The 23,471-nt window shown below is 38.3% G+C and overlaps 1 protein-coding gene across 2 annotated transcripts; it reads left to right on the top strand.

Moving 5' to 3' along the window:
• Positions 1 to 1,978: 1,978 nt before the first annotated feature.
• Positions 1,979 to 23,063, top strand: LOC133651069 (adapter molecule crk-like). Of its 2 annotated transcripts, XM_062048985.1 has the most exons (4): positions 1,979 to 2,180; positions 2,246 to 2,527; positions 13,510 to 14,108; positions 20,204 to 23,063. In XM_062048985.1, the coding sequence occupies exons 2-4, from the start codon at positions 2,305 to 2,307 to the stop codon at positions 20,336 to 20,338; spliced, it is 957 nt and encodes a 318-aa protein (XP_061904969.1). In that variant the 5' UTR covers positions 1,979 to 2,180; positions 2,246 to 2,304; the 3' UTR covers positions 20,339 to 23,063. The 2 variants fall into 2 exon arrangements, with proteins under 2 accessions (XP_061904969.1, XP_061904967.1); XM_062048983.1 differs by having other exon boundaries at positions 1,979 to 2,527.
• The last annotated feature ends 408 nt before the right edge of the window (positions 23,064 to 23,471 follow it).

Here is a 23,471-nt window from a genome sequence, read left to right as displayed (position 1 = left end):
ATTCACTGTACAAACACACATATACACATACTGTACATATACATTCACTGTACAAACACACACATACACATTCTATACATATACATTCACTGTACAAACACACATATACACATACTGTACATATACAAGTACATATGCACACATACACTCATGCACATAATCACGTTTCATCAAACATATATTAACGTTGTTGCCCTAGGGTAAACTGGGTATAACACATGGCACACTGACAAAGCTTAACCTATTGTTACTATAACAATCTACAAGGTTAATGTAGGTTGCTTCTCTTTCTTCCCCTCCATTTTTCTGCATTCTTTCGTATCTCAAGTTATCATGACGTATATGTATTGTTGCATTTGAACAATTGTATTGTTGATAATAAAGGAAAAGTATTGGTATTGTTTATTATCAATAGCACTATTTCTATTGGTATTCATATTGCTCCATTTTTAGTGTAATAATGCTCATTGTCATTTCTGTATTATTTTTTATTTTCGCTAACTGCTTATTTGCTATTACTTTTACCATCATATTTGTACATGTCGTATTTGCTGAAGTTGCTCTGTTGTTGTTGTTGTTGTTGTTGTGTTTGCTGTTGTTGTTTTTGTCTCTCTGTCTAATCCCCCTCTTGTCCCCACAATTCCCCCCTCTGTCTTCCTTTTTTTCTCTTTCTATCCCCTCCTGCTCCGGCCCGGCTGCACCAAATGATAATATAAATACATTTAATAAAGTCAAAATACAAATAAGGCAACAAGAGAAGTATCCTACACTTCTCTTTTGTAAAGTAAATCTGAACAGCCGATATGGGCATCTACATCTGCTATATGATTTGCCTGAGAAGCTGGGCAGGACAAAAAAATAAAAAATAAATTAATTAATTAATCAAAAGTGAGTCTTGAGTCCTGTAGCATTGATTATTTCTGCATTCAATTTGTATACACTGAATTTTCTGCACTTAATTTTTATAAAATAATTTTTTACACTAAATTTCAAACACTGTATTTTAACAAACTGTATAACACACAATAATTTTTTTTTATTAAATTTTTTTAATTCAAATTTGAAATTATCAACATACTTTAATGTAAAAAATGAAATTACATAAACTCAGTGTCCAAAAAAAACGCTTTCGTAATAAAGACGAATATTAACCTCCACAAATTAGCTGCTTCAGTCTTAATTTATCAAAAGTAAGTCTTGAGTTCTGAAGCATTGATTATTTCTGCACTCAATTTTTGTACACTGAATTTTCTGCATTAAATTTTATACAATTTTTTTTTACACTAAATTTCAAACAATGTATTTTAACAAATTGTACTTTAAACACACACATTTTTGATAACATTTTTTTTTTAATTCCAATTTGAAATTATCAGCATACTTTAATGTAAAACATTAAATTACATAAACCCAGTGTCCAAAAAAACGCTTTCGTAATAAAGACACATATTCACCTCCCTAAATTAGCTAAGTCTTAATTTATCAAAAGTGAGTCTTGAGTTTTGAAGCATCTAATATTTCTGCACTCAATTTTTATACACTGAATTTTCTGCACTTCATTTTTATAAAATTATTTTTTTTACACTAAATTTCAATCGCTGTATTTCAACAAACTGTATTTTAAACACACAAATTTTTTATTAAAAAAAAAAATAGAATTGTTTTTTCAATTCTAATGTGAAATTATCAGCTTACTTTGATGTAAAAAAAAAAATCAATTACGTAAAGTCAGTGTCCAAAAAACCCTTTCGTAATAAAGACAAATATTAACCTCCATACATTGGCTGCTTCAGTCTTGATTACCGAAAAGTAAATTATGCAGTGATTTTTTACTGAATTTTTAAATAAATTGCATAAGCTTGGTGTCCTCAATACTAACGAACCACTAGAAATATGAGCACTATTTTCAAAGTTAAGTTTGAAATCCGTGTATCGTTTTTTCCGACTGTCGCCGTGGGTCTTGAACGCACCTCTTCCCATTGACCAGGCATCCCTTCCGGTAGATGAGGTCAACTTTTCCCCCAGATCCGCCATTTCAGTCCCGGAGTTTCTTGTTGCACATTATTCTGGGATTCCGGCGTCAATTAATGACCAAAAACACTTGTCTATGAATGTCTGACTGGGCTACGACAACATATAAACCCTCGGCGCCTCGACGTTGTTCGTGAAAACCGCCTCAGGTCGATATATTACACTTTTTTTTTCAAAATATATATTCGGGGGTTGGAAAGTCACCGACCCAAAGTTTTTGTATGAGTTGCGGCTAAGGAGAGGCCTAAAGCCTCGGGCGGGAATCGTTCAGCCATGGCGGGTCATTTTGACGCCGAGGACCGGGGGAGTTGGTTCTGGGGGAGGCTACGCCGCCAGGAAGCCGTGTCTCTCCTACAAGGGCAGCGGCATGGCGTGTTCCTGGTGAGGGACTCGATCACCAGCCATGGGGACTACGTGCTGTCCGTGTCGGAGAACTCCAAAGTGTCCCATTACATCATCAACAGCATCGCTAATAATAATCGACTCTCCAACTCAGGTAATTACACGTCTTCTCCCCTAACACGTTTCCCTTTTATGCAAAGTAACACTTTTTAAAGAATGCCGTCCGACTTCCTTTGCTAAGGCTGAGCACCCCCCTCCCTGCTCCGCCTTCACCCTGTGCACAGAACCGCCATAGTGTGCAAAGTAGAATTCCTCCCTTTAGGCAGCGTTTTTCCACTTTAAACTTTGCAACCCATCAGGTATTTGCATAAATCTGTTGTTGCAACTTTGGCACAGGCCATTTAGTACTTAACCTCAATGGAAAGTAGTAAGTGGTGCACCAGCTAGCTTGTGCACCATTCATGTAGCATGACAGAAAAAAATAGTGTTTACTACATTGATAGTAATATTTATATTCTTTAGTAACGCCCCCGTACGCTTTAATTAAACTTAACTAACACGAGTCGTAAATAATTATGTTGGAATTATGTTTAGGTTTTTGATAAAGCTAAAGCAGGCGCTAAATTAAAACATTTCTGAATGGAGTTTGGTTAATGGCTTCCCTACTACAGTGTTTTTCAACCTTTTCTGAGTCAAGGCACATTTTTTTCATTGAAAAAAATCACACCACCAGCAGAAACCATTAAAAATTAAACTCAGCAGCCGATATTGACAATAAAAAGTTGTTCTCGCAATGGTTGGATATGAATTCAAACCATAGCCAACCATGCATCACTATAACTTGTCTCAAAGTAGGTGTACTGTCACCACCTGTCACATCACGCCATGACTTATTATTTTTTGGTGTTTTCCTGTCTGTACTGTTTTAGTTCTGGTCTTGCACTCCTATTTTGGTGTTGATTGTCATGTACAGACGTACTTTGTGGACGCTGTCTGCTCCACCCGCTGTAAGTCTTTGCTGTCGTCCAGCATTCTGTTTTGTTTACTTTCCAGTTTCAGTTTTAGTTTCGTTTTGCATAGCCATCCTTTCCTTAGCGGCACTCACCATTTGTTTATTTTTGGTTTAAGCTTTAGATACCTTTTTACCTGCACGTTGCCTCCCGCATATTGTGATCGCGACAAACCGTGTTCCTGACATCTACAAAGCAATTAGCTACCAGCTGCCACCTACTGATATGCCAAGCTCTAGACAGTACAGACACTCGACAACGGCACATTATTTGCGGATTATAATCACTAGTTTGCATAAAATATTTTTAACCCAATTAGGTGAAATTACATAATGTCCCACGGCACACCAAACAATATCTCACGGTACACTAGTGTGCCGTGGGACAGTGGTTGAAAAACACTGCTCGAGGCAACGTTTTTCCACTTTAACTTTGAAACCCATCAGGTACTTGCATAAATCTGTTGTTGCAACTCTGGCACAGGTCATTTAGTACTTAACCTCAATGGAAAGTTGTAAATGGTGCTCCAGCTAGCTTGTGCACCATTCGTGTAGCATGACAGAAAAAAATAGTGTTTACTATATGGATTGTAATATTTATATTCTTTAGTAACGCCCCCTTACGCTTTAATTAAACCTAACTAACACGAGTCGTAAATAATTATGTTGGAATTATGTTTAGGTTTTTGATAAAGCTAAAGCAGGCGCTAAATTAAAACATTTCTGAATGGAGTTTGGTTAATGGCTTCCCTACTACAGTGTTTTTCAACCTTTTCTGAGTCAAGGCACATTTTTTTCATTGAAAAAAATCACACCACCAGCAGAAACCATTAAAAATTAAACTCAGCAGCCGATATTGACAATAAAAAGTTGTTCTCGCAATGGTTGGATATGACTTTAAACCATAACCAACAATGCATCACTGTAGCTCTTGTCTCAAAGTAGGTGTATTGTCACGACCTGTCACATCACGCCGTGACTTATTTTGAGTATTTTGCTGTTTTCCTGTGTGTAGTGTTTTAGTTCTTGTCTTGCGCTCCTATTTTGGTGTTGATTGTCATGTACGGATGTACTTTGCGGACGCCGTCTGCTCCACGCGCTGTAAGTCTTTGCTGTCGTCCAGCATTCTGTTTTTGTTTACTTTGCAGCCAGTTAATTTTTAGTTTCGTTTTGCATAGCCATCCTTTCCTTAGCAGCACTCACCTTTTGTTTATTTTTGGTTTAAGCTTTAGATACCTTTTTACCTGCACGTTGCCTCCCGCATATTGTGATCGCGACAAACCGTGTTCCTGACATCTACAAAGCAATTAGCTACCAGCTGCCACCTACTGATATGCCGAGCTCTAGACAGTACAGACACTCGAAAACGGCACATTATTTGCGGATTATAATCACTAGTTTGTATAAAAAGTTTTTAACCCAATTAGGTGAAATTACATAATGTCCCACGGCACACCAAACAATATCTCACGGTACACTAGTGTGCCGTGGGACAGTGGTTGAAAAACACTGCTCGAGGCAACGTTTTTCCACTTTAACTTTGCAACCCATCAGGTATTTGCATAAATCTGTTGTTGCAACTCTGGCACAGGTCATTTAGTACTTAACCTCAATGGAAAGTTGTAAGTGGTGCACCAGCTAGCTTGTGCACCATTCATGTAGCATGACAGAAAAAAATAGTGTTTACTACATTGATAGTAATATTTATATTCTTTAGTAACGCCCCCGTACGCTTTAATTAAACTTAACTAACACGAGTCGTAAATAATTATGTTGGAATTATGTTTAGGTTTTTGATAAAGCTAAAGCAGGCGCTAAATTAAAACATTTCTGAATGGAGTTTGGTTAATGGCTTCCCTACTACAGTGTTTTTCAACCTTTTCTGAGTCAAGGCACATGTTTTTCATTGAAAAAATCACACCACCAGCAGAAACCATTAAAAATTAAACTCAGCAGCCGATATTGACAATAAAAAGTTGTTCTCGCAATGGTTGGATATGAATTCAAACCATAGCCAACCATGCATCACTATAACTTGTCTCAAAGTAGGTGTACTGTCACCACCTGTCACATCACGCCATGACTTATTATTTTTTGGTGTTTTCCTGTGTGTACTGTTTTAGTTCTGGTCTTGCGCTCCTATTTTGGTGTTGATTGTCATGTACAGACGTACTTTGTGGACGCTGTCTGCTCCACCCGCTGTAAGTCTTTGCTGTCGTCCAGCATTCTGTTTTTGTTTACTTTCCAGTTTCAGTTTTAGTTTCGTTTTGCATAGCCATCCTTTCCTTAGCGGCACTCACCTTTTGTTTATTTTTGGTTTAAGCTTTAGATACCTTTTTACCTGCATGCTGCCTCCCGCATATTGTGATCGCGACAAACCGTGTTCCTGACATCTACAAAGCAATTAGCTACCAGCTGCCACCTACTGATATGCCGAGCTCTAGACAGTACAGACACTCGACAACGGCACATTATTTGCGGATTATAATCACTAGTTTGCATAAAAAGTTTTTACCCCAATTAGGTGAAATTACATAATGTCCCACAGCACACCAAACAATATCTCACAGTACACTAGTGTGCCGCGGCAGAATGGTTGAAAAACACTGCTTTAGGCAGCGTTTTTCCCGCTTTAACTTTGCAACCCATCAGGTACTTGCATAAATCTGTTGTTGCAACTCTGCCTCAGGCAGGAGACTACGCTCCATCCAGACCCACACCTCCCGCCACCTGAACAGTTTTTTCCCCTCTGCCATCAGGCAAATGAACAATAACTCCTAACAGTAGCTCCTTGAATTCCTTGAATTCCTTCTAAGTCTATCTGATAGCTCAGTTACAGCTCTTTTTATTACCAAATATGTGTTTTATGTTGCACGATTGCACCAAGAAAAATTCCTAGTTTGTGAACCCGTTCTCAAACAATGGCAATAAAACTATTCTGATTCTGATTCTGATTTAGTACTTAACCTCAATGGAAAGTTGTAGCATTCATGTAGAATGACAGAAAAAAACAGTGTTTACTACATTCATTGTAATATTTATATTCTTTAGTAACGCCCCGCACGCTTTAATTAAACTTAACTAACACGAGTCGTAAATAATTATGTTGGAATTATGTTTAGGTTTTTGATCAAGCTAAAGCAGACGCTAAATTAAAACATTTCTGAATGGAGTTTGGTTAACGGTTTCCCCTACTAGCTCTAAACCAGTGGTTCTTAACCTTGTTGGACGTACCGAACCCCACCAGTTTCATATGCGCCTTCACCGAACCCTTCTTTAGTGAAAAATATATATATCTTTTTTTCAAATTCAAGACAGTTATGTTTTTTTACTGGTGCACAAAATGAACCGTGCATGAACATCACCTTGTTCAAAGAACAACACAAACACAGTGCATGAACTCACAACAAATTACACACCTGCAAATCAGATGAAAAATTAGAGGGGAAATTGTTTGGGGGTATCCATAATACGCCGATAGGGAGAAGTTTTTATTTACACGATGATTTGGGTGTGTCTTGACCTCAGCGGCGGAGGCTCCGCCGAATCCCTGAGGCAGACTCACCGAACCCCTAGGGTTCGATCGAACCCAGGTTAAGAACCACTGCCAGTGGTTCTTAACCTTGTTGGAGGTACCGAACCACACCAGTTTCATATGTGCATTCACCGAACCCTTCTTTAGTGAAAAATAAAATGTTATTTTTTTTTTCAAATTCAAGACAAGGTTATGTTTTTTTTTTTACTGGTGCACAAAAGGAACCGTGCATGAACCCTTGAGGCCGACTCACCGAACCCCTAGGGTTCGATCGAACCCGGGTTAAGAACCACTGCTCTAAACCCAAGCTGTCCACCAGACTTCATTAAGTTTTGCACAGATTTAAGAGGAGTGAGTGTTTTAGGGATGGAATTTACAGTGGTAGTGATGTGGCATGGAATGACTGCTTGTTACTAATGGATGCTGCAGGCTTTAAAAAAAAAATGGAACCAGGCAGACTCTGCTGTCACAACCGGGGGATGACTGCACAGATTGGCCTCTGTGGAATGTCAGCACACTCACAGCCCTGCCTCCAGCTCTTCTACCAATTTGCTCCTTTATTACAAAACCTTTGCCCTTCCTGGGGTGTGTCCTGTAGTAGCTTCACACAGCACCTAGTACTACGTTTTCCTAAAGGAAGAACGAGGTACTTCAGGGTACTATTTTGATAGTGCCTATTTATCCAACACTCAAATAAATCCCAATGTTAGCTAAAGCAAGTAGCCATGTCTCACCTACAGCCTCCAGTTTACTAAAGCGGACCATTTTCATCCCACCCTCAGCCTCCACAGATAAAATTGGTTTTGAAATTGATTGAGTTGTTTAAAAACTCTGAAGGAAATCAAGCTTCCTCAAGAACATCCATGTTTATCTGGCTTTCTTCCGCTGTGTTCTATTGTAGCGGATTTCTACCACGTTTACGTATTGGATGCCCCTTTTTCCACACTGTTCGGCACGTACTTGGTTTGACGCAACGGCATCTGCGATAATTTGTCGCTTTCCCGTCTGCAAAACAATAGTACAACAAGGTACTATTTTAGTACCTGTGTGTGTTAGACAAAGAAACACATATGCTATTGTTAGCTAAAGCCCATAGCTGTGTCTTAGTTTCAGAGGCTGCATGGTTATGCTCCTCAGTCCCCAATTTTATTGCTACCCTCTGGTCTCCTCCAGAGTTGCAACTAACGACTATTTTTAAGGTCGACTAGTCATCATCTACTGTTTTAGCAAATAGTCGACAAATCGGATTATGAAGCGTACACATTTTATTTAGCCATCCATTTTTAAATACAGCATGTGATATTTGTAGGTAAGTCCTAACTAGCAATAAACATGAACTTCATTCAGAAATAGTTATGTATATTGTTACGTTGCTGCTTGTGAGGCGGTACATACAGCACAGTATGGGTGATCTCGCCTGATTGGAGCGCTTATTTATTTATTTTTTCCAAATTATATTATAATGAAAAAATATCCTGTTATCGATAATTGGGCCGGTCGTCGTCATGCACTCCTAGCGTTTTTCGTGTATTTTCCGCAGAAACCGGAAGAGTTGGCAAGTCTGAGCAATGAGAACATGCATCTGAGAAGTAAGTGTTTCCCAGCATGCTTTGTTGTCGCTACAATCACTTTTGACTGGTATATCATGCATCTTTCATGTATTATTTTAGGGTTCAATAGATAGTCTCGTTTTCAGTCATTGCACTAGGGATGGGCGATATGACCTAAAATCTGCATCGCAATATGTTTTGCAGCCTCCTACGATAAGGATATGTATCACAATATATTATTAGTATGTAAATGATAATAGAAGCATTTCAAAATGGATTACACTTGGCTGCTGTCATTAGCAGGAACACATAATTTCCGGTATTATTTTCTCAAAACTATTACTATCTACTTGCTAATTGACTGTTAAGATATTGTTACTTTGTGTTGTAAAATGGTTCTGTATACGCTTGTTTTAAATTGTACTAAGCACTTATTCTTCTGTTGTTTGGATACTTACCATTAGTTTTAGGCCAGTGGTTCTTAACCTGGGTTCGATCGAACCCTAGGGGTTCGGTGAGTCGGTCTCAGGGGTTCGGCGGAGTCTCTGCCACGGATGTAAAGACACATCCGACTTATCGTGTAAATAAAAACTTCTCCCTATCGGCGTATTATGGATACCCCCAAACAATGTTCCCTCTAATTTTCCATCTGATTTGCAGGTTGTTTGATTGATCAATTGAAACTTTTACTAGCAGATTGCAAATGAAGAGAATATATTATATGAAACAGTACAGTTTACACAGTACAGTACATATTCCTTACAATTGACCACTGAATGGTAACACCCGAATACGTTTTTCAACTTGTTTAAGTCGGGGTCCACATTAATCAATTCATGGTAATGTGTGTAAAGAGTGTAATTTGTTGTGAGTGCATGCACTGTGTTTGTTTTGTTCTTTGAACAAGGTGATGTTTGTGCACGGTTCATTTTGTGCACCAGTAAAAAAACATAACTTTTTCTTGAATTGAAAAGACATTTTATTTTTCACTAAAGAAGGGTTCGGTGAATGCGCATATGAAACTGGTGGGGTTCGGTACCTCCAACAAGGTTAAGAACAACTGTTTTAGGCAATACTACAAATGCAATACCAAGTAGCTACAGGGGCAGTATTGGTCATACCAATGCTGTTACTTAAAATTAACATTTTCAAGATCATTGAATTACATTTTTGATCACGATTATAATCCGCTAAAAACACAGTATGGCGGCGTAACAATATCAATACATTTTCATAATGTTGAACTACTGTTAACTCTGATTTAAATCCTTTTAAATTTGCCCTTAAAGTCCTGTGTTCAGGGATTTATTTCCTTTGCAAAAAAAATAACAAAAACATCAAATGATTTTTTGATAATAAAAATATCAATCTAACCACTGTGGTATTGACCTGATACTATACTACTTCGTATCGTTACTGTCAGTATGTGTATCAATTTGCCCACCTAGTTTAAATTTAAGAGCTCTAGCTTGCTGTTAGCGGTTAGCATATCCGCCTATGGTGTGTAGTGTAGCATGTTTAGCTATTCCTTGTCCTACCGGGATGATACCTGTAAGAAACAGCTTTTTTGCTGCCATGGCGACAAAGATTACTGATTTAGAAGTAGGGATGTATATCGTTTGGATTTTATCGATACGATACTCTTATCGATATTACTCATCGATATCAATATTTATCATACTCTTATCGGTGTAAATAAAGTTGATAAAAAATGCATTTTTATTACAAATTTTATTGGCACAAGAGGTCAACATCATGTAACATCTCACAGCAGGGAAGTCTTTTATCAACACCTGCTTTTTGAGTCTTAAACAAGTCAAGGTGCAATGCAGTTATGTCATCATCTTGTAAAGACCACTCAGATCCATCTCTTTGTTTCTATTGTGTGTTTTGATGCCACGCAAACGCGGCACAATGGGTTGCCGTCAGACGGTGACTAGAAACCTGTCAGCGGATGTTATCTTGCTTCTGAGCTACTTCATGGAGTATTATCTTACTTAAATTTTTCCCTTTTTTGAGTGGCTTAATAATTGGCCTGTGGATTACTGGATCGCTAGACACTGGATTTTGAGAGTCTTTTGAAGAGGATATTATTGTGTTACAAACTTTTGTGTGGTGTTGCTTCCTTATTTGTGATTATTCCAAGCTGATTATACCGTCCTTTAGAGCTGGGCAATATGGCAAAAAATGTGAAATCATCCGATCTCCATTAATATAAAAACATTTTTACATTGTTTTTAACCTGCCAGTTTTATAGAATCTGTGCTACAAACAAAATAGAGATTAGTTCAACGTTTTGTTAACCTTTTCAAGTGAATAAAAAAAGAAATTCAATAAGAAAAAGCACAATAACAATGTACCAATAAATTTGAGTTTATATGTTTCCAAATAAAAGAAAGACACATCAGTTAGTATATCAACACTGGTGCCCAACTAAAGTATTAGAAGCTGTCACGTTATCAATTTACCAATGAAGATGTTTGATCGCTGGTCGCATCTACAACTGGCTTCAGTAGTAACAAGTGTTTTTTACACTGCTTTATAGTGTAAAATATGTAGTCATATTGGCAAAAGAAACCACCTGACACGTACAAGTCATTTGGGAAATGTTCGGTATTTGAGTTAGTTTGGTAATTTGAGGTGTCCCAGAGGCAGGCACAAAAAACGGCCCCAGAAGGGTGCACCTTGCAGTGCTTCCGTGTATAGAGAGCTGGCCCCTGGCTGGCATGACTCCATGGAGGTGAGTATTTGTCAAGTGCAGGGTAAACATGGTATCCCCCTTTCCTCTCAATAACAGCAATACGCCAATCTCCGCAACTTTCTGCATTTAGATTCGGTTTTTAGCAAACATTGAGTCAATCCGCGATGCCGATGATGCGTAAATCTGATTCTGTTTACTTTCTCGTACCAGGTAACCGGAAGTGGGGCGTTGAAAGTTTGACTCCCGATTGGCTGTTCCGCCGTGTCTTTTTTAAATGCTTTGCAGTGGCACATGTATGGATGTGTCAGTGCACGCGTGTCAAATGCACCGATGGCAGTATCATTAGTCCAGAATTTTAACGGTCCGCTTGGACCGACCCAATTAGAAACCGGTACCTAAAAATACCGGTGCTTGATAGAGCTGGGCGATATATCGAGTTTGTAAGATAATATCGATATATTTTTAAACAAGATATGAATTAAGAAAATATCGTAATATCGATATAATTTATTTAACGTTAAAATTACCAAAGGCCGCTTATTTGTTGTGTTCCTTGTTCTCCCCCACCCCCCCTCCATGGGCTACTAAACACCTCCCCATCCTCCTTCCAAGACGTGCATGCACGTATAAGAATATCCATGATTGGTTGGTTGTTTACAGGCCAATCAGAGGTAAGATAGGGCGGGTCATCGAACCAGGAAGGGAAATCACAAAGTGCCTGCCTGCAAATGTATTTTTTAAAATCTGTTTGATGCATTTTGTATTATTTGCACAGCTATATTATTTATTTTACGTAGAAATAATATTTTTCTATTTTATTTATGTTATGTAATTCTGTACTACCCGGTACTTAAACATTTTCTTTTCTGTGCTGTTATTGCCCATCTTGACTAGCTGGGTTTATAAAAGTGCCACTTACCGTTTACAGTACAGTTGTCATTCACTTCAATTTCACTGAATATTGCTAAAAAAATGAATATTTTTATATGTATTCTTTCACCGCAAAATATATCGAGATATATATCGAATATATAGTTTAAGTAAAAATATATTGAGATATACTTTTTCGTCCATATCACCCAGCCTTAGTGCTTAATATACATCCCTACTTAGAAGTGGCTTTGCACTGTGGAGGGACATTAGCCGCCAGTGAGGATGCTACATTTGTTGCTAAATTTGCAGGACACCGCTAGAATGTGTCATCGACATGCATTGTCATTAGGGATGTCCGATAATATCGGACTGCCGATATTATAGGCAGATTAATGCTTTAAAATGTAATATCGGAAATTATCGGTATTGGTTTCAAAATTATCTGTATCAAAAAGTAAAATTTATGACTGTTTAAAACGCCGCTGTGTACACGGACGTAGGGAGAAGTACAGAGCGCCAATAAACCTTAAAGGCACTTCCTTTACGTGCTGGCCCAGTCACATAATATCTACGGCTTTTCACACACACAAGTGAATGCAAGCATACTTGGTCAACAGCCATACAGGTCACACTGAGGGTGGTCATATAAACAACTTTAACACTGTTACAAATATGCGCCACACTGTGAACCCACACCAAACAAGAATGACAAACACATTTCGGGAGAACATCCGCACCGTAACACAACACAAACACAACAGAACAAATACCCAGAACCCCTTGCAGCACTAACTCTTCCGGGATGTTACAATATGCACCCCCCGCTACCCCCTACGCCTCAACCCCGCCCCCTCCCAACTCCGCCCACCTCAACCTCCTCATGCTCTCTCAGGGAGAGCATGTCCCAAATTCCAAGCTGCTGTTTTGAGGCATGTTAAAAAAAAGAATCCACTTTGTGACTTCAATGATAAAAAAATATGGCAGTGCCATGTTGGCATTTTTTACCATAACTTGAGTTGATTTATTTTGGAAAACCTTGTTACATTGTTTAATGCATCCAGCGGGGCATCACAACAAAATTAGGCATACTAATGTGTTTATTCCACGACTGTATATATCTGTATCGGTTGATATCGGAATCGGTAATTAAGAGTTGGACAATATCGGAATATCAGATATCGGCAAAAAAGCCATTATCGGACATCTCTAATTGTCATGATATAACAATTGTACTAAAAGCTCTATTGTCAGCCAAATGTATATTATTTATATTGCGCGATCCTAGCGTACTCTTAAATTATTGCTTTTTTTAATTTATATTTTGACGACTGCGATTTGTCACATGAAAGCAGCCACTTGGAAAGCAAAACAAAAAGTAGACAAGGGATGATTTATTGTCTTGTGATGACGGATCATTTAACAACAATTATCCAAACGTTTGCACTGGGCTTAATATTTCCTTTTCCAGGTTTGCCTTCTCCACGGTTTCGGATCGGGGATCAGGAGTTTGACGCCCTGCCGTCCCTGCTGGAGTTTTACAAGATCCACTACCTGGACACCACCACCCTCATAGAACCCATCAGCAAATCCAAGAACTCTGCATTCGTCAGTGCCTCCCCCGCCGGCGCACCTCAGCAGCCCGAGGAGGCGGAGTTTGTCCGGGCGCTCTTTGACTTCTTGGGCAACGACGACGAGGACCTGCCCTTCCGCAAGGGCGACATCCTGCGCGTGCTGGAAAAGCCAGAGGAGCAGTGGTGGAACGCCGCCAACCAGGAGGGCCGCGCCGGGATGATTCCCGTACCCTACGTGGAGAAGTACCGGCCCGCCTCGCCCACCGCCGCCGCCCTGTGTGCCTCTTTTGTAGGGATGGGACAAGGGGTTGTCGCTGCGGTGGCTAGCGCGGACGAAACGGGGGCCTCGCCGGGCAACGCTCTGGGTGACCCGGGCCAGTACGCCCAGCCCGTGGTCAGCACCCAGCTTCCCAACCTACAGAACGGGCCCGTCTACGCCCGGGCCGTACAGAAAAGAGTGCCCAACGCCTACGACAAGACGGCGCTCGCTCTGGAGGTAGTAGCACTTCCACTCCACACTTTTTTCACCGCGTCTGTCCCCTCCATTCTCTTCCTGTCCTTGTTGTTGTTGTTGTGTCAGCTGGGATTGTCTTGCTTGTTAATGGCCGACTTGCGCGTGTGTGCACTCGCACAAAGTGCCTTTTTACAAATGTGAGCTGACAGCCACACACAGTAACCCACTGACCAGCACATAGGCTCACAAAAAGCAACACTCTGTACATTGTGGCCCATTTTCAGTGACAGGAGTGTCTCATTGTGCAGCAGCAGTGCATTCTGGGAACGTAGGTTTTGTGACTGGTTCTGGCCTTTTCCTCACACACGTTTATACTTTAGTATGATACTGTATGTTGGTTTTGCATACAGTTTTCTCTGTAGTCCTTGGCTCACATTGGCAGTGTTATAATAAAACTAAACACTTATAAGCAGGTAGCTATAAACATTCTCCCATTATGACATGTAGATTAACTGCATCTCGCAGCTCAACAGACAAAGCCCTATTTGTAGCATATTATCCTCAAGCCAATTATCTTGCAGCTAGGGATGCAACGATAAACGGTGTTAATGATAACCGTGGTAAAACTCATGACGATTAGTAATACCGTTACAGACGTCACATATGGTATCGTTTAGTAAGTAAGAATTGTTAGTTATATTGTAAAACGTATAACCATTACTTGGAATGATGAATGAAGAATCCTTTCGAGCAAAAACGCTATGGACGAATACTTCACAAAGTACATTTTCAACCCACAGCACCTGCAGTGAGCAAACTCGTCCAAAAGATGGCGCCATAGCACAAACAATAACACACCTATTCAGTGTCTCTGTCAGTGTAATATGAAAACTGTTTGTTAAATACAACAAATTATGGCCGTTAGTGAAGAATAATCCATAAATTAGCCGCAGTGTTCAACGCTTTGTAAAAATGTAGCAGCTTATGGTCCGCAAAATGTGGTGGTAATATTAGATTTTATTTGTTATGCACTTTTCATTTAATTACATCTTAATGTGCTAAAGTACAAACCAATTTTTAAAACAATAAAAGCTTAGTAATTAATACGGATGAAATACGGCGACAAAAACCCTATCAGTGAAGCATAAGCAACACAAAACATGGAAACCAGTGTTTTTTCTAACAGTGTGTATGGTTTAGTTTTTTTAATAGATATAACATTGTGAAAAGATTTCAGTGTGTGTGTAAGTACTTTTTGCAAACAGTCAACATTACCACAATAATATAAACTGATCATGTTGGTCATATTACCATGATATGACATTTTGATATGTTTACGTCCCTTGCAACCATATTTAATTGTACATGTTTATGATTATTATTATTTCATATTATTGCAGTATATATTTCTGGTCCACTTACTATATTTTTCAAATGAACTTTAGACAAGACAGTTTTTCCCTTAAAATGTAATTTTAAGAGTTTGTTACTACAACAACAACAGTATTTTGGAACTTGTGAAAAGCAAACATCATAAAATGCATCTCAAACGCATGTACCTTTTTTCAAATGGTATTTCTTTTTAGCCATTACGCGCTCAAAAGAGAAAACGTGTGTTAGTCACCAACTGGACAAGCATGCATGTTGCAGCCTTTTCATTCATTTTTGCAGTGTTTTTTCTACGTGAATGTTATCGTTTGTACTTTTCACAAATGTTTTTCTGGTAGATTTTTTTTTTTCCCGTTTATGGTAAAAAAATTACTTTTTATTTTAGAAGTTCTTTGTGGTATCTGCTTGCAAATTAGTTGTGACTGAATCAACAGCTCCTCTTCTATTTGCTGCCAAGTAATACACTCCGTTTGCCGCCTCGCTAAGCAACGATACCACTTAATTGACATAATTCTTAGCAAAACATAATTTTTGCCTAATCAGAGCCTGTAAGGTATTCCTTTGAAACACCTCATGTTCTTTTTCAGGCAGCACATTAGTACAAATAAATCAACAGCGTTGATTTATGTTGCACTCATTTTTACAAATTCAGTGATCCCCAATCGATTCCCCCAATAATTTACCTAATAAAACATTTGCCCATAAAGCATGTAACGATATGAACATTATATATCACCAAATTGTAATCAAAGTTATAACGGTATTTTTTAATGTGCTCAAAAAGTACTTATACACACACTGAAATAGTTTTTGGAATTAAAATCAGACACACAATATACTTTTCTTGGCACAAGAAACGTTAAATATTGATTTGGCTTTTTAATAGCCATAGTATTGTTAGTGCTTCCGAATGATATAGGCAAAATGGCGTGCCTCACTTCCTGTTGTAGACGCGTCCGTGTATGAATTTTTCACTTTGTCCTAGGAGAGCACAGCCCATACTTCAATGTGTGCAATTGAATAGCTCAGTTCAGCAGTGTCCAAAGTGCAGTCCGGGTGCAATTTTCGGCCCACAACTAGTTTTTCCTTTGGCCCTTGACATGTTCTGAAAATGTAAGATACATAATGAGGTACATTAGTAATAACACTACAAACTAGCTACAGTACAAAAGCCAAGATGATGTTTTTTCTCAAATAGTTTAGAATATAGTAGTGTTTTCCCGTTACCAATATTTTGGTACCGGTACCAAAATTATTTCGATACTTTTCGGTACTTTTTGGTACTTTTCTAAATAAAGGGCACCACAAAAAATAGCATAATTGGTTTTATTTTAACAAAAAATGGTACGGTACATTAAACATAAGTTTCTTCTTGCAAGTTTGTCCTTAAATAAGATAGTGAACATGCAAGACAACTTGTCTTTTAGTAGTAAGTAAACAAACAAAGACTCCTAATTAGTCTGCTGACATATGCAGTAACATATTGTGTCATTTTCCATTCTATTATTTTGTCAACATTATTAAGGACAAGTGGTAGAAAATTAATTATTAATCTACTTGTTCATTTACTGTTAATATCTGGTTACTTTCTCTTTTAACATGTTCTATCTACACTTCTGTTAAAATCTAATAATCAGTTATTCTTCTGTTGTTTGATACTTTACATCAGTTTTGGATGATACCACACATTTGGGTATCAATCCGATACCAAGTCGTTACAGGATCATACATTGGTAATATTCAAAGTCCTCATGTGTCCAGGGACATATTTCCTGAGTTTATAAACGTAATATAAATTTGGCGGACCGGTACTTTTCAGAGGCGGTATAGTACCGAATATGATTTATTAGTACCGCGGTAGCATAGTAATACCGGTATACCGTACAACCCTAGAATATACTGATATACTTTGAATTGGTTCTCGCATCTGTAATATGCAAAATGTATCAATAGCTGGGTTGCATATGACGTCATAGTTAACCAGCTTGAGCGTAGCATTAAAAAAAGTGAGAATGAGTGTAGACTTTGAGCAGAAAATGTCGTATTACTGTTCTGTTTTTGGGTGTTCCAGTTGTTTAAATGTAGAGATAGGAAAGAGCTTTCATAGAGTCCTGAAAGAAGTAAGCGAAAAACCATATTGCCGACTTTTTGCAGTGTAAACAACGGATGGCCCTTTGACTACATTTCCTGGCATAAATAATCCTCAAGTATTTTGTTATTTCTGGTAACATTTGCTAAACTTCCTGTTGCTGGAGTCATGTTTTTCTTCCGTTGTTAAAACTGTTTGGGACAAATCAACAGCGCATCTGCTGGTTTCAACAAGTAGTGCACTCCATTTTGCCTCAATTGCTCAGTCAACCAATAATGAGTCTATTATTATATTTGTCCTTGGTGTTAACTCCCATCAATTCATTTTCTTAAGGCTGAAATATGCTCTTGTGTGACTCACCTCCGAAGCGTCTGGACCCCGACTTAAACAAGTTGAAAAACTTATTCGGGTGTTACCATTTAGTGGTCAATTGTACGGAATATGTACTTCACTGTGCAACCTACTAATAAAAGTCTCAATCAATCAATCAATGGACCAGAGAGCTGTGCTTGGTCGACATCATCTCGTTCAGGGGTCGCACGTCCCGACTTAGCGAACGTCTTCTCTGGTTTTGGTAGCAAGATTTTGGTTTTGGACAATTAAAGTGACCGTTGTTGCAGCTCCAACAACAATGTGGATGTTGTTTCAGTGGTCATTGTTAACAACTACAGTCCCTTGTTTATCACTTCTAATTGGTTCAAGACATGATAAGTGGATTTCCGCAAAGTAGTAATCATTGATTATAAATCAAAGCATAAAAAAACCTGTTTACCAACAACAAAATAACATCATTTAGTCACCTTTACACTCGTTTAATCCAATATAGAAATGTTTCCTGAGGCTGAACCAATGAGTGGCCACGATACTGAACGGCGTGCTCTTATTGGTTTGGTTTCCTCTAGTGGCCAATACTACTGTAGTACTGATATTTTTACTTAATTTAGTAGAGGTGGGTATATTTGGGCACCTCAAGATTCGATTCCGATTCTTGGGTGCCGATTCGATTCTTGATCAAACACGATTCTTGTAATATATTATTTGGTATATAAATTATGATAAAATATTTTCAAAAAGAGGTTACTAGACTCCGCTTGGCTGCTGACGTATGACTTATATGTGCAGTGTTGGCCTAAAGATGTCATTTCAATCATAGAATGTTATTCAATCTAATAAAAGCAAATAGGGCAGTTCCAACCCAATCCCAGCTGTACAATCCTTAGGATAGAAATGTAATTGAGAAGCAATTAATGACCTATTCAGTGGCCTAGTGGTTTGAGTGTCCGCCCTGAGATCGGTAGGTTCTGAGTTCAAACCCCGGCCGAGTCACCCCAAAGACTATAAAAATGGGACCCATTACCTCCCTGCTTGGCACTCGGCATCAAGGGTTGGAATTGGGGGTTAACTCACCAAAAATGATTCCCGAGCGCGGCACCACTTGCTGCTCACTGCTCCCCTCACCTCCCAGGGGGTGAACAAGGGGGATCATCATCATCATTTCTTTTTATTCCTTTCATGAAAATGCATATATACAAGCCATGTACAGTTGACACTTTCATTGTTTTTTTGTTTCTTATACATTTCCATCATCAGAAAGGAGCAGATGGAAGAATACTATTCTTATATTTATCTGCCCCCTTTTTAACACAAATTATTTAGATGACTTTATCACTGTTCCCTCCACCAACACCCGAACTCCAACATACTTTTAATTTTCGTTTAAGCATTTTCAAAATGACACGTTCCAATCAAAATCAAAAAGCAGTTTGATATAATTCCAGTTGTCTCTTTTTGTAACTCTTTTTAAATTCAAAGATATTCTTGCAACTTTTTAAGTCTTTGTCTAGAGAATGGGATGAGTCCGATGCAGAGGACAAATTTCACCACACCTAGTGTGTGTGTGACAATCATTGGTACTTTAACTTTAACTTAATGAGACATACAAATACAATACTAAATAAAGGAAAATCCAAAATTAATAGAAGCATCAGTATTGATAAAAGTATCAAATATAGTTGTTGAATGTCATAAGAAAAATTTAAGAACCAAAATCTGGGGCACTCAAGAGGATAAAGATTAAAACGCCTTTATTAGTGCTTGGCTAGTCTAGTAAAAAAAAATGTATCAGCCTGAAAGGCCAAAAATAAGTTGTTTTAATTGTTTGTTAAAAAAATAAAGAAAAATTACCTTACATTTTTTTTATTGATTTAGAATCGGAATAAATAAAAATTGTGGTTTTGATGTGAATCAATTTTTTTGAGCACACTCTTAATTTAGTCATTTAATGCTTGAAAATGCATAATTTAGGACTTTTTTATTTTCAATTTTTTTTTAGAAAATGCTTCAAAAAAGAAATGATTCCTCAAAAAAAGCTGCGTTGTGGTGAATATTTAAAGCGCCATGGGGCGAGGGAGGACTAACGGCTAGCAAACAAGAGTTGTGGTTGCTCACTCAGGAAAACATTGCCCTCTAGCGTTGTGTAAAGATAATTACAAGTTACGCGTCAGCCATGCAGAAAACGCTATAAACAAATCAAGACGCCCTCAGAAGGGCCGCTAACTATGTGACACATGAGCATACCTCAGCTTTTACCTTAGATCCAAGTGTTAATTATAAATCTATATTTGTTTGTCTCGTATTTAATTTGTATTTTATTGGACAGGTGGGCGACATGGTGAAAGTGACCAAGATCAACGTGAACGGCCAGTGGGAGGGCGAGTGCAAGGGCAAGCGAGGCCACTTCCCCTTCACTCACGTCCGACTGTTGGAACAGCACCACCCCGACGACGAGAGCTGAGAGACGCTTTCACGAGTCGCGGTGGGTTCGGTGGAGAAAGAGCAAAACCGGAATCTCCAGAAGCACACACACACAACACACAACTACAAACAAAGCAAATCTACCAGCTAAACTTGTCCTGGACCCCCTGGGGGCCGAGGCAAAGGCATGTCGGAAGAGTTTAAATTAAATTTTATGATGGACGCCGGACTTGAGCTACTCCAGAAGAGAAATCATGAAAATATTCAGTCAGTCAAACCCAAATAAGACAATAACATTACTTTTTGTATGTGTTTTTATTGATAAGGTATATAATGACTTTTTTCCCTTCTGTTTTTTCAGGTTTTTAGTTAGGATTTTTTATTTTTTTTTAATCCCGCGACATTAATCCAAAAGTACAGTAGGGAAGGGATTCATATAGCTCCGTTCCTGGGTGGAGAGAAAGACTGGGGGGGTTATTCATTTTGCAATGAAGTCTCGCTGAAAATGATGGAAAGCGCCACTTTACATAGCAACGGATGCCGTGGTCAAAGTTGGAATTGCCACAAAACACGTTTTAAGATACACTCCACTGCCATCTGGCGGCTGACGTGGATAGTGCAACCCCCCGGTCCGTCACGTTTCATGTGTCAGGTAAACCGCGACGACTGGGGCCGTATGAATCCCCGTCCTACTGTAAATGTTTACACCTTTGGCTTAAAGATGGGCACAATAGTTGATTCATTGGTCGGAAAGAATTCTGTTGATTGTGTGGAAATGATTGATAAGGCAGTTGGAATGGAGTGCACAGCCTGGCTTCCACCAGCAGGGGCGCCACGGAGCCACCTAAACAGCCTCTCCTTTGGAAAAATGTTGACTGTTTTTAAGCGTCATAATGTTCCGAAAGTGCGACGTCAACGGGCCGCAACCTTGGCGTCTCGAACATTTTACAAGAAATTGTTGACTTTCCTTCCAGTTCAAAGGCTAGTTTACGAGTCGGGTGAGCCCATATTTGAAGGGCCACACTACAAAAACTATTTTGGTCCCCCGTGGCATACTCATCGTATTAAATTGTTGAAACAAACAGCATTTTTAAAATTATTATTAAGTGTTCGGCTGGACTGCTACTGCATTAAGACAACATATTTTTTGACTTGTCCTCAGAGTAGCTAACTTCTTATGAACTGAAGTCACGGTCTGACCACAACAAAAGTAAAAGTTCTGCTTTGCAAAAGGCTTCAAAATGTCGACAAGTTGGATTCTGTGTGTAATGCAGCTGGAACTGGTTTGTCAGCATGTCTAGCATTGCTTGCAGTGAAACATTCGCATAGGACTACAACTGACTAGCCAGGCTGTGTTGCTTTAAAATCTTTTCATTTTTAATTCAGTGAACGTTGAGCCAAATTTATCCCATCGCACCTTTTTTAATGTCCAATCTGCTCGGTGCCAATCACCAAAACGATGCTTATTATCAAGCTCTAATTGCTATTAGCTTGAACTACACATGGATTCATGTTAATTCCTCGACATTTCATGTTACTCCAAGTCGGAGTATTTGTTTGAAGGGGTCTTACGGCCGCACTGGAAGAAAAGAAAATCACAGTTTTGCAAGTATAAAGTCATAAGTACAAGATACATTTTGTAAGCAATATTATTGCATGACAATAAAGTTGCAGGGTTTGTTTTTTTTTAGAGGAAAAAGAAAATATCTGAATAACATTGTAATTTTACAAAGAAAAAAATCTTGATTTTGCAGTCAAAAAAAAAAACATTTGTAGTTTTATGACTCGTGTGAAGAGATAATGTTACTGTTAAAAAAACAGGATGATAATATAATGTCAATTTTTGAGGATATGGGCTACCATAGGGATGTACCGTATTTTTCGGACTATAAGTCGCTCCGGAGTATAAGTCGCACCGACCGAAAATGCATAATAAAGAAGGAAAAAAACATATATAAGTCGCACTGGAGTATAAGTTGCATTTTTGGGGGAAATTTATTTGATAAAACCCAACACCAAGAATAGACATTTGAAAGGCAATTTAAAATAAATAAAGAATAGTGAACAACAGGCTGAATAAGTGTACGTTATATGAGGCATAAATAACCAACTGGGAACGTGCCTGGTATGTTAACGTAACATATTATGGTAAGACTCATTCAAATAACTATAACATATAGAACATGCTATACGTTTACCAAACAATCTGTCACTCCTAATCGCTAAATCCCATGAAATCTTATACGTCTAGTCTCTTACGTGGATGAGCTAAATAATATTATTTGATATTTTACGGTAATGTGTTAATAATTTCACACATAAGTCGCTCCTGAGTATAAGTCGCACACCCCCGGGCCAAACTATGAAAAAAACTGCGACTTGTAGTCCGAAAAATACGGTAACAATATGAGAATTTCATATCACGGTGATTGTGACCAGAATTATAGGATAGAATAGGAGACTTTATTTATCCGAATGTGGGGAAATAACATTCAAAACACACGAAACAAGAGGGAAAAGACATTACAACAGCACAGAGCTGATGCAGCTCGCTGCCATTTTAACATACAGCTACAAAACATTACATTTTAAATGTATTGTGTAACTTTACAAAGGAAAAACATGAGATCAATTTATTGTAGACACAAAAATATAGTTGCATCATGTCTTGCACTATCACAACTTTTTTCTCGTATGATTAAGGTTTGTTTCTTTATTACTATAAATAATACTTTTTTGTCATGTTTTTATTAAAAAAAAGACAACCATACAACTCTTTTTGTGATTACTCCATACTCCTATGGCCTAAGTTGATTTCCTTTTTCCAGTGTGGCTCTAACACTCCTTTGAAAGTTGGATGTTATTGTGCTGCTAAATGTGGAGCTTAATGTGATCAAGTAAGTTGCTTTTTTTTGGCCAAGTAAATGCTTTTAAAAAAAAACATTTGATTCCTTTGGGGGTTTTTAATGAGGGATTGCAGTAAACTCTTGGTAAAGAAGATTATCCACAATTAAATGGCATTATTGCAACTCGCATGTAAATGCTAAAGAAACCACTTTTAGGTAAGTATGATCTGTTAACATGCACCTTAGTTCCCATACTAGTTTAAAAAGTCTTTATGCCAAAAACAAAGTATTTTTCTTGCAGAGAGCAAATTTTCCAAACCACCGTTT

Source organism: Entelurus aequoreus, linkage group LG05, assembly GCF_033978785.1.
Source record: "Entelurus aequoreus isolate RoL-2023_Sb linkage group LG05, RoL_Eaeq_v1.1, whole genome shotgun sequence".
Taxonomy (NCBI): Eukaryota; Metazoa; Chordata; class Actinopteri; order Syngnathiformes; family Syngnathidae; genus Entelurus; species Entelurus aequoreus.
Note: the sequence above shows the minus strand (reverse complement) of the source record. Positions and strands in the feature narration are given on the sequence as shown.

Coding starts and splice junctions, on each gene's coding strand:
- LOC133651069 (XM_062048985.1), top strand. CDS start 2,305: ATGGCGGGTCATTTTGACGCCGAGGACCGGGGGAGTTGGTTCTGGGGG. Junction 2,528..13,509: donor TAATCGACTCTCCAACTCAG/GTAATTACACGT, acceptor TTCCTTTTCCAG/GTTTGCCTTCTCCACGGTTT. Junction 14,109..20,203: donor AGACGGCGCTCGCTCTGGAG/GTAGTAGCACTT, acceptor TTTATTGGACAG/GTGGGCGACATGGTGAAAGT.